Here is a 14,348-nt window from a genome sequence, read left to right as displayed (position 1 = left end):
TATTAAAAACGTGTGTAGGGATACCATCACATTCTTCTTGAGATTATACCTTGACTGGCACCATTCTCATTGCTTTACATGATAAATGAAAATACACAGCCTTTTTTATCTTCTGACAATTAAAATCCCACTAAAGATGTTTTATTCAATAACAGTAAGAATTTGAACATAGACCAAAGCACTCTATAATAATATACCACTGGGGCGCCTGGGTGGCTCAGTCGGTTAAGCAGCTGACTTCGGCTCAGGTCATGATCTCGCGGTCCATGAGTTCCAGCCCCGCGTCAGGCTCTGTGCTGACAGCTCAGAGCCTGGAGCCTGTTTCGGATTCTGTGTCTCCCTCTCTCTCTGACCCTCCCCCGTTCATGCGCTGTCTCTCTCTGTCTCAAAAATAAATAAACGTTAAAAAAAATTAAAAAAAATTAATATACCACTAAATAAGCATTCAGGTTAACCGGTCTTGACGCTTGACTTTGTAATTGGTTATGTATCAACATTATTTTATTACTTTCTCAGTGTATATATCATCTATCTAGTGGAATTGATATGCTGCAATTATTTTGCATTAGAGATTGCCCGTTTAATTATCAGCCAAAGCTAATAAGTCCTTTTTTTGTGATTTATTATTATCTTTTGACTACTCCAAAGACAATGAGATAGAGTGAACAGCAAACCAACCACTGGTTTGGTGGTCGGTCAAGACAGCTGACGCCTGATCTCAGCTCTGTCATCAAATAACTATGTGGCTGTGGACTTGAATATCCCCATTAATGTGCAGATGTTGGGTGAGGTCATCTCTAAGAGTACTTTATTTTAAAATAAAAATGAGTGAAACATATGAAATCACAGTTATGTATCACAGTATGTAGGCATGTTACATAAGAGAGAAAAGAATGGATCAATCCACATCAGTGGGTGCTGTCAATAAACTTATTAGAGAATCTGGAGAGTCTCAGTCTTATATAAAAATTTAGGACTGCACACAGTAGATCATTGTAATGCTGTGGAATAAGTGCAATGAACCCACAAACAAAAATTCATACCCATTCAAAGTTTTATAAGTCCCCTCCTCACAAACCAGAAAAGTATATACGTTCTGCGTGAGTGCGTATGTGTGTGTGCATGCACCCGCAGAAAGGAAGCTGGGTCTATATATTTCAAAGGAGAGTAACTTAGAAGCATGATAACCAAGAAAATTTATTGAGCCCCCTCTTACCTCTCACCATATAAGGAAATATCTGCTGGAGTTACTATCCAATTTTCTCTCTCCAATCTATCCAATTTTGTAGATACTCACCATCATGGAATTTTCTTGAAAGTTGGATGTGCAATTATCATCATCCTTCTTGTAATAGTAATTGTGTTGAGCATTTTGGGTAAGTAATTATCAGTATTATTCATTTATCCTGAAGTATTTTTCTCTAGTGACCTGTTGTAATTGTGTTTGCTGTTCAATGGTTCCCTAAACAATGCAGTACAACTTCACAAAAAGTATGAAATTCGAAACAATTAAAATGAAAGATTCTCCACAGAACTTCAGTATGTGATATAATTGTGGATTCTTTTCATTGATAAAAGAAACAGATGTCAAGAATATATTTATATTTTATGATCGAACCGCACAATGCAGTTTGATATTGAGATATACACAAGCTGCTCTAAATCTATTTTTCAATGAAAGGAAATTAAATTTATAAGTTTAAATTTGTAAGTTTATTCACATGAGCTAATCCTGGGCACTATCAATCTTAAATCAATAGGTGAAAACATTTCCTAATAAACCATTTAAAAATTCTACTCATGTACTTTGAACATAACTGAGCATAATCCAATTATTCATATGGCAAATATTTTTAATTATTGAATAAATGCTTGGAGAAATTTCTTCACCTATGTCTATAGAACTAAGGTAACACACAGAGTGTATATATTGCAAGGAATCCAGGTTTCCAGATTAAATCAAACTCTAGAACAGGCCAAGGCATACCTGCCTACGTCAAGAATCCTTGTAAATGGTATTAGCAATTATGAATGGCTTTGAAAGTTACGAAGAAATAGGCACAGTGATAGAATTCCAGAATGGGAAAGACCTAGAAGTCCAGGTCAAGCCTCTAGTTGAGATGAACACCCAAAACCCCAGAAAGATCAGTTGTTTCATTAGTTTAATATAACTAGTCTATTGTCTAATTGCAGCTATAAAATTAGGGAGGAGGGAAGCAAAAATAATTAGCATTAAAAACCTCTTCTATATATGTTTTTATGTTAAGCTAATAGATTTGTTTGTTACTAAAACATCAGTGTGTCAATAAAATGTATTTTTTACCAATATAATTGTTACCAAAGTAGATTTTAAATATTTAATTGCCTAATACACATTATTATGAAATTATAAATTACCAAAGGTAATTTCAGTTCAATGGCCATTAGAAAGACAGAAATATTTGTCGTTGTAGAAAAAGTACTCTGGGCTCACCCTATACTTCTATATATAGCATTTACATGCAAAGTATTGAAACAATTATGAACCAAATCAAAACATATAAAATCTTTTCCCTGAGGGGAGCTTGGGTGGCTCAGCTGATTAAGGATCTGACTCTTTTTTCTTTTTTTTTTAAGTTTATTTATTTATTTTGTGAGAGAGAGAAAGAACATGAGTAGGGGAGGGGCAGAGGGAAAGAGACAGAGAGAATTCCAAGCAGGCCTGTGCTGTCAGCACAGAACCGGACTCGGGGATCCATCCCACGAACCATGAGATCATGACCTGAGATCATGACCATGAGATCATTTCTTGATCATGAAATCAAGAGTCAGGCAGTTAACTGACCGCACCACCCAGGTGCCCCAAGCATCTGATTCTTTGACTCTTGATTTTAGCTCAGGTCATGATCTCATGGTTCATGAGATGGAACCCCAATCCTCTCCCTCACTCTGCCCCTCCCCTACTCGCATGTGCATGCACACACTCCCTTTCTCTCTCAAAATAAATAAATAAACTCGTAGAAGAAAATAAAATCCTTTCCCTGCATCAGGTGACACTTGATTGAAACAAGTGTCCTTAACACTTGATATAATTGTGTTTCATTAAACGCAAACTCTCCAAATGAGGCTTATATCCATGGCTGGTTATTTTGTGCTTATTAAAATAAGTATGAAGCCTCCAGGAAAAAATCAGGTGAACAACATCTGGTCCCAGATCATATCTTTTCATTTTCACTAAAGTTAACATTAATAAGATTAAGAGTCCAAAGGAAAGTCCAAATCTTGGGGGAAATAATGTTGTTTTTCCCCTTAGAATGTTAATTATTTAAGTTCCTAGAGAGTTTCTACATGATTGAACTTCAGTCACTAGAACCCAATGGTTTTGTGTTTTTTATTTAGTTAGGAAAATATGTTTCTTCTTTCATCAGTTTCCCAGTTCAAATCTGCAAGACATAATACAATGGATGATGAATCAAAAGAGAAATTCTGTGCCGGGGAAAATAAATCTGGAACAATCGCCTCAAAAGGTAACATTACTATATATTGTCTAATCCCTGAGGAGCCAGGCATTGACAGTAGCTTTGGTTTTTCCTGAATATATCTGACTAGAAAGGTTCCTCTGCACCTGCAGAGGTATGGTTGAGATCATTACTTTCTATAGACCCATTGCAGTCCATGACAAAAATACTCAGAGTTACAAGGCAAAGGAGAAAAATGAGCTTAGATAGAGTTCTAACTAAATGTAAAGGTATTTCATTGAAATATTTGCATTTTATTCTTTTTATTTCTATTGGGGCATGTGCGGATGTAGAATGTGATCAAAATATTTTCCTTTTTAAAGTCCATGATTATCCAAGGTAGTTTTTTTTCTTACCAGGTGATGTTATTAAATGCACAATAATTATAAATGGTAATCTTACGTTGGTCTTTCTCTTGCTGTCTCATATGAATGTATTTGCATTCTTTTATTTCTTTAAAGTTTATTTATTTTTGAGAGAGAGAAAGAGAGAGGGGGAGAGGAGCAGACAGAGAGGGAGAGAGAGAATCCCAAGCAGGCTGTGCACTGTCAGCCCAGAGCCCCACGTGGGACTCGAACCCACGAACCGTGAGATCATGACCTGAGCCGAAGTTAGACACTTAACCAACTGAGCCACCCACGTGCCCCTGCATGCTTTTAAAAATCAAGAAAACACTCAATTACTTTTAGCCTTTCTGCTTTCTATTTTCCAAAGACCTTATTACATGTTTAAATCTATTAATTTAATTTTAATTATATACCATTCTTCTGAACATCCAGGTATAATTCTATTAGAAAGACTTACCAGTCCATAATACAGAGTACATTCAAATTCTGAGAATTCATTAAAACGTTAAATTGGATTTTGATATTTCCAAGCCCCCTTGACCACATTCTAAAAGCTGTCTGATACAACACATGTTAATTTTTTTTTTAACTGGTGTGACGCTGAAGGAAAATTTTGTGGGACGCCATCCCCAGAGCAAGAGTACTATAATGTACTATACCGGGGACACAGGTCATACTAGTGTTATTAAATAAAGCTCTAGCTTTAAATTTTGTTAGACTTGTTTTCTAATCCTCATCCTATTGCTATAGATGTATGTCACCTCTCCTAGATTCCTAGATCAATTCATCAGGAAAGAACATCTAGGGGCGCCTGGGTGGCGCAGTCGGTTAAGCCTCCGACTTCAGCCAGGTCACGATCTCGCGGTCCCTGAGTTCGAGCCCCGCGTCGGGCTCTGGGCTGATGGCTCAGAGCCTGGAGCCTGTTTCCGATTCTGTGTCTCCCTCTCTCTCTGCCCCTCCCCCGTTCATGCTCTGTCTCTCTGTCCCCAAAAAATAAATGTTGAAAAAAAATTTAAAAAAAAAGGAAAGAACATCAATTCTAAATTTGATGTTAATAAAATAATAAAACTTAAAATATGTAAAATAAAAATAGATCTGCTCAGCCATCAATTCTAATTTTTTGTCTACCTTCTCTCTATTTTCTTTCTAGAATTTAAATTAGATGTGCAATAGGCTTACCCTCCATTTCTCTTAGCATCCCGTTGTGTCCTCAAAGTTATCGATTTGTGCTGAAGGCAATGTTTTCAGATATGTTTTGCAGTCCACACATGCTCTCTTTTCCTGGGTCTAAACTACAGACTCATTCATGGAGTCTGATTTCAGGGATTATAGTGTTCAATTCTAAGGACTTAATTTCAATCACACTTGTGTTAGCTTTCAATAGTCTCCTGTTAGCTGATCATTTTTCTACTTATTCTTTTATTCTTTAAATCATTTAAAACATTATGATTTTTGATACATATGATGAATTAAATATCTAAAGTCTTTGGTGACCAAATCTGCTCTTTGTGTATCCTGCAACGTGGCTTGTTTTTTAAAGCATTTGATATGTTTTTATTCTAATTTGAATGATTTCAATTGATGGAATTTCTAAAAGAAAAATACTTTCTTGCAAAGATTGGTTGCATTTTCATCTGCAGGGAGGTAGTGAGGGGCTAATGGTTAAATGACTTGAGGTGCTTTTGAAGACACTGGACTGGGGTTCCTGGGTGGCTCAGTCGGTTAAGCATCCCACTTCAGGTCAGGTCATGATCTCACGGTTTGTGGGTTCAAGTCCCAGTCAGGCTTTGTGCTGACAGCTCAGAGCCTGGAGCCTGCTTCAGATTCTGTGTCTCCCTCTATCTCTACCCCTCCCCCACTAACTCTCTCTCTCTCTCTCTCTCTCTCTCTCTCTCTCTCTCAAAAATAAATAAATGTTAAAAAAAATAATTGAAGAAACAGCAAACCCAAGGTCTGGATTTAGGACCCTAGAACTGATATAAATCATTAGCTTTGAATTAGGGAGGATACTTGTTGGGATGAGCACTGGGGGTTATATGTAGGGGATGAATCACGGGAATCTACTCCTGAAATCATTATAGCACTATGCTAACTAACTTGAATGTAAATTTAAAAATAAATTAATTTAATACAAAATACACATAAATTAAAAAATAAAATTTTAAAAAAGTAAAACTTTCAGTATTTCACCATTAAGTATAATACTTTCTATATGTTAATCAGATTAAGGAAGTTACCTTTATTCCAAGTTTGCTGAGAGTTTTTATCATGGATGGGCACTGAATATCGTTAAAATAAATAAAATAAACACACACGTGTTAAGATAAAAATAAACAAATAAATCATTAGCTTTGAGGGCAACCTTGCTTTATGAACTCGTTTATGGAAATGCTTCCTATTCGACTTCTAGCTAAGTGCCTCCCTTCAGCAATTTTCCTTATTTCTTACGAACGAAGCAATACTTTTATTTTCATTTTTGTTTTCATATTTTAGAGAGGGAGAGAATGAGACAGCACAAGCAGGAGAGGGAGAAGGAGAGAAAGTATCTCAAGCAGCGCAGAGCCCTATGTGGGGTGCGATCCCACAACCCTGAGATCATGACCTGAGCTGAAATCAAGAGTTGGATGCTTAACCAACTGAGCCACCCGGGCTCTTCTAAGCAATACCTTTTTATCTAATTCTTTTAGGATATAATTATCTTCTAGAAAAGTATCTTTAAAAGAGAGTTTTTTCAACACTGTGCCTTAGCATTTGTATGCCTTAAGCTTCTTGAGCTATAAAGATCTAGGTCACTAATTGGTAAACCATAGACTTTTATTTTTTTATCTTGCTACACTTCAGAAATTTTTTTTATATTCCATAATATAGAAATGGTTAAGAAGCACTGGTTCATACTATCTGGTCAAAGTATCTACTATTAGAAATATAGAAGTACAAATATAGTAATTTCTTATTAAATGTATCCTTAAAAGTCCTAGTTGCATTGTTGCTGGTGTCTTTTTTTAAAAATATAATTTATGGTCAAGTTAGCTAAAATACACTGTATACAGCATGCTCTTGGCTTTGGGAGAAGATTCCCATGATTCATCGTTTACATACAACATCCAGTGCTAGTCCCAACAAGTGCCCTCCTCAATGCCCATCAACCTTCTTCCCCCGCCATTAACCCTCAGTTTGTTCTCTGTATTTAAGAGTGTCTTATGGTTTGCCTGTCTCTCTGTTAGGAACTATTTTTTCTCCTTTCCTTCCCCCATGGTCTTCTGTTAAGTTTCTCAAATCCCACATATGAGTGAAAATATACGATATCTGTCTTTCTCTGACTGACTTATTTCACTTAGCATAATACCCTCCAGTTCCATCCACGTTGTTGCAAATGGCAAGATTTCAGTCTTTCTCATTGCCAAGTAGTATTCCATTCTGTAGATATACCACAACGTCTTTATCCATTCATCAGTAGATGGGCATTCGGGGTCTTTCCATATTTTGGCTATTGTTGAAAGCACTGCTATAAACATTGGGGTACACATGCCCCTATGCATCAACACTCCTGTATCCTTTAGATAAATTCCTAGTAGTGCTACTGCTGGGTCATAGGGTAATTCTATTTTTAATTTTTTGAGGAACCTCCACACTGTTTTCCAGAGAAGCTGCATCAGTTTGCATTCCCACCAACAGTGCAGAAGGGTTACTGTTTCTCCACATCCTCGCCAACATCTGTTGTTTCCTGAGTTGTTAGTTTTAGCTGCTCTGACCGGTGTGAGGTGGTATCCCAATGTGGTTTTCATTTATATTCCCCTGATGATGAATGATATTGAGCATCTTTTCATGTGTCTGTTGGTCATCTGGATGTTTTCTTGGGAAAAGTGTCTAATCATGTCTTCTGCTATTTGTTTTCAGGGTGTTGCGTTTGGTAAGTTCTTTGTAGATTTTGGATACTAACCTTCTATCCAGTATGTCATTTGCAAATATCTTCTCCCATTCTGTCCACTGCCTTTTAGGTGTGTTGGTTGTTTCCTTTGCACTGCGGAAGCTTTTTATCTTGATGAGGTCCTAATAGTTCATTTTTGCTTTTACTTCCCTTGCCTTTGGAGACATGTCAAGTAAGATGTTGCTGTGGCTGAGGTCAAAGAGGTTGTTGCCTGTTTTCTCCTCTAGGGTTGTGATGGTTTCCTGTCTCATATTTAGGTCTTTCATCCATTTTGACTTATTTTTGTGTATGGTGTAAGAAAGTGGTCCAGTTTCATTCTTCTGCATGTTGGTGTCCAGTTCTCCCAGCACCATTTGCTAAAAAGACTTTTTTTCCATTGGATACTCTCTCCTGCTTTGTCAAAGATTAGTTGGCCATACATTTGTGGGTCCATTTCTGGGTTCTTTATTCTATTCCATTGGTCTGTGTGTCTGTTTTTGTGCCAATACCATACTGTCTTGATGATTACAGCTTTGTAGTAGAGGCTAAAGTCCGGGATTGTGATACCTTCCACTTTGGTTTTCTTTTTCAACATTACTTTAGCTATTCAGAGTCTTTTGTGGTTCCATACAAATTTTAGGATTGTTTGTTCTAGCTTTGAGAAGAATGCCCGTGTTATTTGGACTGGGATTCCATTGAATGGGTGGATTGTTTTGGGTAGTATTGACATTTTAACAATATTTGTTCTTCCAATCCATGAGCATGGAATGTTTTTCCATTTCTTTGTGTCTTCTTCAGTTTCTTTCATAAGCTTTCTATAGTTTTCAGAGTATAGATCTTTTACATCTTTGGTTAGGTTTATTCCTAGGTATCTTATGGTTCTTTGCATCTGTAAATGGGATCGATTTCTTCATTTCTCTTTCTGTTGCTTCATTATTGGTGTCTAGAAATGCAACCGATTTCTGTGTGTTGATTTTGTATCCTGCAACTTTGCTGAATTCATGTATCAGTCCTAGCAGCTTTTTGGTGGAGTCTTTCAGGTTTTCCACACAGAGTAACAGGTTATCTGTGAAAAGCGAAAACTTGGCTTTTTCTTTGCCAATTTGGATGACTTTTATTTCCTTTTGTTGTCTGATTGCTGATGATAGCACTTCCAACACTATGTTAAACAACAGTGGTGAGGGTGGACATCCCTCAGTCGTGTTCCTAATCTGAGGGAATGCTCTCAGTTTTTCCCCATTGAGGATGATATTAACTGTGGGATTTTCATATATGGCTTTTATGATCTCAAGGTATGTTCCTTCTATCCAGACTTTTTTGAAGATTTTTATTAAGAAATAATGTTGTATTTTGTCAAATGCTTTTCCTGCATCTATTGACAGAATCATCGCTTTCTTACCCTTTCTTCTATTAATGTAATGTATCACATTGATTGATTTGTGAATATTGATCCAGCCCTGCAGCCTAGTAATGAATCCCACTTGATCATGGTGAATAATTCTTTTCACATACTGTTGGACTCAATTTGCTAGTATCTTGTTGAGAATTTCTGCATCCATGTTCATCAGGGATATTGGCCTGTAATTCTCCTTTTTGGTGGGGTCTCTGATTTGGGAATCAAGGTAATACTGACTTCATAGAATGAGTCAGGAAACTTCCCTTCTGTTTCTATTTTTTGGAACAGCTTGAGAAAGATAGATATTAACTCTGCTTTCATGTCTGGTAGAATTCCCCAGGGAAGCCATCTGGCCCAGAACTCTTGTTTGTTGGGGATTTTTGATAACTGATCCAGTTTCTTCACTGGTTATGGGTCTGTTCAAACTTTCTATTTCTTACCGTTTGAGTTTTGGTAGTGTGTGGGTGTCTAGGAATTTGTCCATTTCTTCCAGGTTGTCCAGTTTGTTGGCATATAATTTTTCATAGTATTCTCTAATAATTCTTTGTATTTCTGTCATGTTGGTTGTGATGTCTCCTCTTTCTTTCATGATTTTATCTATGTGGGTTCCCTCTCTTTTCGAGAAGTCTGACTAGGCATTTATCAATTTGGTTTATTTGTTCAAAAAATCAGCTCTTAGATTTATTGATCTGTTCTATTGGTTTTTTTTTGGATTATGTGTTGTTTATTTCTGCTCTAGTCTTTATTATTTCTCTTCTTGTGCTGGTTTTGGAGTCTTTGCTATTCTGCTTCAAGTTCCATTAGGTTAGGTGTGATTAGGTTTTGTATTTGGGATTTTTCTTGTTTCTTGATATAAGCCTAGATTGCAATGTATTTTCCTCTCAAGACTGCCTTTGCTGCATCCCAAAAGATTTGGACTGTCATGTTTTCATTTCCATTTGCTTCCATATATTTTTAAATTTCCTCTCTAATTGCCTGATTGACCCATTCATTCTTTAGTAGGATATTCTTTAACCCCCATGCATTTGGAGGCTTTCCAAAATTTTTCTTGTGGTTGACTTGAAGTTTCATAGTGTTGCGATCTGAAAATATGCATGGTATGATCTCAATTCTTTTATTCTTTTTTATTTATTGAGGGGTATTTTGTGACCCAGTATGTGATCTATCTTGGAGAATGTTCCATGTACACTCGAAAAAAAATGTGTATTCTGCTGCTTTTGGATGAAAAATTCTGAATATATCTGTCAAGTCCATCTGGTCCAGTGTATCATTCAAGGCCATCATTTCTTTATTGATGTTCTCCCTAGATGCTATGTCCATTGTTGTAAGTGGAGTATTAAAGCCCTCTGCCATTACCATATTCTTATCAGTAAGATTGCTTATGTTTGTGATTACTTGATGTATATATTTGGGTACTTCAAAATTGGGAGCATAAACATTTATAATTGTTAACTCCTCTTGATGGATAGACTCCATAATTATGATATAATGCCCTTCTTCATCTCTTGTTACAGCTTTTAGTTTAAAATCTAGTTTGTCTGACATAAGTATGGCTACTCCAGCTTTCTTTTGACTTCCAGTAGCATGATAGATGGTTCTCCATTCCCTCATTTTCAAGCTGAGGGTGTCCTCAGATCTAAAGTGAGTATCTTGTAGACAGCATATAGATGGATCTTGTTTTCTTTGTTGTTGATGTTGTTGTTGTTTATCCATTCTGATACCCTATGCCTTTTGATTGGAGCATTTGGTCCATTTAAATTCAGAGTAATTATTGAAAGATATGGATTTAGTGTCATTTTGTTATCTGTAGGTTTCATGCTTGTGGTGATGTCTCTGGTCCTTTGTAGTCTTTGCAGTGTTCCACTCACAGAGTCCCCCTAGGATCTTTTGCAGGGTTAGTTTGTCCTTCAGTTTTTGTCTGGGAAAACCTTTTTCTCTCCTTCTATTCTGAATGACACCCTTGATGGATAAAGGATTCTTGACTGCATATTTTTCCTATTCAGCACATTGAATATTTCCTGACACTCCCTACAGGCCTGCCACATTTCAGTGGACAGGTCTGCTACTGCGCTTATGTGTCTACCCTTGTAGGTCAAGGCCCATGTGTCCCTAGCTGTTTTCAGAATTCTCTCTTTAACTTTGTATTTTGCCAGTTTCACTATGATATGCCATGGAGAAGGCCCATTCTTGTTGAATCTGAAGGGAGTTCTCTGTGCCTCCTGGATTTGGATGTCTGCTTCCTTCTCCAAATTAGGGAAGTTCTCAACTATATTTTGTTCAAGTAAACCTTCTGACCCTTTCTCTCTCTTTTCTTCTTCTGGAACTCCTATGATGCAGCCATTATTATGTTTCACTGAATCACTTATCTCTAATTCTCTCCCCTCTTGTTCTAGTATTTTTTATCTCTCTTTTTCTTAGCTTCATCATTTTCCATAATTTTATGTTCTATTTCACTTATTCTCCCCTCTGCTTCCTCCATTCTTGCTGTCACTGCACCTAATTTATTTTGCACCTCACTTACAACATTTCTTAATTCATCATGACTGTTTCTTAGTTCCTTGATCTCTGCAGCAATAAATTCTCTGCTCTCTTCTATGCTTTTATTAAGCCTAGCTATTAATTTTATAACTATTATTCTAAATTCTTGATCAGATAAATTGTTTACATCTGTTTTGAGCAATTCTCTAGCTGTCATTTCTTTCTCAAGTTTCTTTTGAGGAGATTTCTTCCGTTTCACCATTTTGGCTAGTTTTCTGTCTTTTATGTGTCCTAATAGCTTGTTATATGTCCTGCACCTGTGAGCACTACTATTATAAAAGGGGGTCATACACTGTCCAGGGCCTGGCCCTTCAGAAGGTCTTTTGGGAGTGTATTGTGCCCTCTTTCTTGTTGTGACTCTGTTTGCTTTATTTCCCTACTCGTAGTGGTGATTTTGACCTTCCACCAGGTGTGCTTTGATTTGGTCTTTGAAGTAACCCTGGAAAACATTTAAAAATGGGGTGGTAGTGGAAGAAGCCTTATCCCATACAAAGACAGAAATGACAGGGGCAGAGAAAAAGAAAGGAAAAAAAAGAGAGAGAGAGAGAAAAATTGACCAAGCAGATAATCAGAGAAACTCTATCACTTAATCCAGAGAAAGAGAAAGGAAAATAAAGAAGGAGATACAGAAGAGGTGTAAAAAGAATAGATTAAAAATTTCTGCTTAAGCAAAACAACAACCAGAATAGATAAAGGAAGAAAAGAAAGACAGAAATTTTATATATATATATACATGTATATATGTATATATATACATATATACATGTATATATGTATATATATACATATATACATGTATATATATATACGTATATATATATGTGTGTATATATATGTGTGTGTGTGTATATATATATATATATATATATATATATATATGTAATAAGAATTGACCAAGAATCAAATCAGAAAATGCAAAACCACTGGACCAATATCTGATTAGTTTCAGCTGTACAACACAGGGACTCAACACTTTCATACAACACCTGGTGCTCATCACAGGTGCACTTCTTAATCCCTATCACCTACTTAACCCATCCCACCATTCACCTCCCCTATGGTAACCATCACTTTGTTCTCTACAGTTAAGTGTTTCTTGGTTCTGTTCAACAATTTGAAGATGTTTTTCACTATATTCTGCCCCCCATAATTCATTGTGTGAAAGGGCTTATTTTTTAATGTTTCCCTACAAATCGCATGCAATTTTTCTCTGTTTTCAAGATTTTTCTCTGTTGTAAGCAGTTTATTTTATTTTTACGTATGTAAAAATACCTGCCTAATGTTTGATTAGCTTCTTGAAAGTATAGATTTATATATTTAAATAATTTGGAGGAAATTGAACTATTACCATTTTTCCCCTTATTTTCTCTTTCTGATGGTTCTAGGATTTCAATTTCATGTATGTTAAATATTTTTAAATTGCCCTGTAAAACGTTGAGACTTTGTATATTTTTTCCAACTGTTTTTCCTTGTTTTTTTATGTTGTACAATTTCAAGTTCCCTAAACATTTTTTTTCCTGCTAATTCTCTGCTTTGAAGCCCAATCTAACGAAATTTGCATATCATGCATTTCTTAATTATAAATTTCATTTCTTAACAAAAGTAAAAATTCTCTATTTCTTAGAAGTATCCCATTTTTTAATTACAAACATATTTTCTTTTACATACTTGTGCCTAATTAGAACAGCTGCTTTAGAATATTTGGGGATAATTATCAATCTGCATCATTTTCCTGTTGTGCTGCATTGATTTCCTTTCTCTTTTTAATCGGTCATATTTTCCTGATTTTCCTATGCCAAGCATTTGGAGATTGTGCCCTTGGATATTGTGCAGGCTATGCTGAGAAGTCTGTATGCTGATGTATTTCTCCAAACAGTGTTGATTTTCCTATTTTAGCAGGGACTTGGTACAGCTGACCTCAAATTTAAATTTCTGTCTTTTGGGAAATTCCTGGGTGGCTCATTTGGTTGAGCGGTTGAGGGTCTGACTCTTGATTTCGGTTTAGGTCATGATCCCAGGAATGTGGAATTGAGCCCCACATGGGGGCTCTGCACTGAATGTGGAGTCTACTTAAGATTCTCTCTCTCTCTCTCTCTCTGTCTCTGTCTCCCACTGCCACTCTCCCCCACTTTTGCTCTCTAAAACAAACAAACAAAAATATCTATCTTTTGGGCAGTAGCTCAAATCTCAAACAGATTCTTTTTATTTCCCAAATAAATTATTTTATCCTTAGCTATAATGTAGCTTTCACATGCATCAGGCAGCGACTTGGAAAACTTTTATACTTGGAACTCGGTGCACATCCTTTATGTTTTCTTTTTCTTCTTCATGGGATTCATCCTCCATTTTCAATATCTGTGGTTGCTTCAAACTCTGTTCTCTGTTTTTTTGTTTTGTTTTGTTTTGTTTTTGTTTTTGTTTTGTTTTTTTAGTCTCAAAAGACTGCAGATTGTCTATTGAAATTTTACTCACTCTACATGGCACCAACATTGGGCTGTCTTAAGCTAAAAGTTGTAAAAATAAAAAATATATACCTTTCCATATCTATTTCAAGTGTCACTTTCCCTCCAAAATCTGCCTGATTTTGTTCATGTTTCAGTGCCTTCAAGTCATTTTCTATGTATATGTATGTGTGTTTTTAAAGGATATTTATTTCAAGGGCA

At 36.1% G+C, this 14,348-nt stretch overlaps 1 protein-coding gene across 3 annotated transcripts in view; it reads left to right on the top strand.

Annotated features, from left to right (window-relative positions):
• Positions 1 to 14,348, top strand: part of CLECL1 (C-type lectin like 1) — a 29,649-nt gene that overhangs the window by 3,822 nt on the left and 11,479 nt on the right. For 2 of the 3 annotated variants that reach the window (XM_006933505.5, XR_006600531.1), the window contains exons 2-3: positions 1,290 to 1,376; positions 3,408 to 3,506. In XM_006933505.5, the coding sequence (XP_006933567.2) occupies positions 1,290 to 1,376; positions 3,408 to 3,506 (186 nt within the window). The remainder of the gene's footprint in view (positions 1 to 1,289; positions 1,377 to 3,407; positions 3,507 to 14,348) is intronic. The other variant, XM_019834481.3, reaches the window with a different exon arrangement.

Source organism: Felis catus, chromosome B4 (genome assembly GCF_018350175.1).
Source record: "Felis catus isolate Fca126 chromosome B4, F.catus_Fca126_mat1.0, whole genome shotgun sequence".
Taxonomy (NCBI): Eukaryota; Metazoa; Chordata; class Mammalia; order Carnivora; family Felidae; genus Felis; species Felis catus.
The sequence above is the reverse complement of the archived record's forward strand: the minus strand, read 5'-3'. Positions and strand labels throughout refer to the sequence as shown.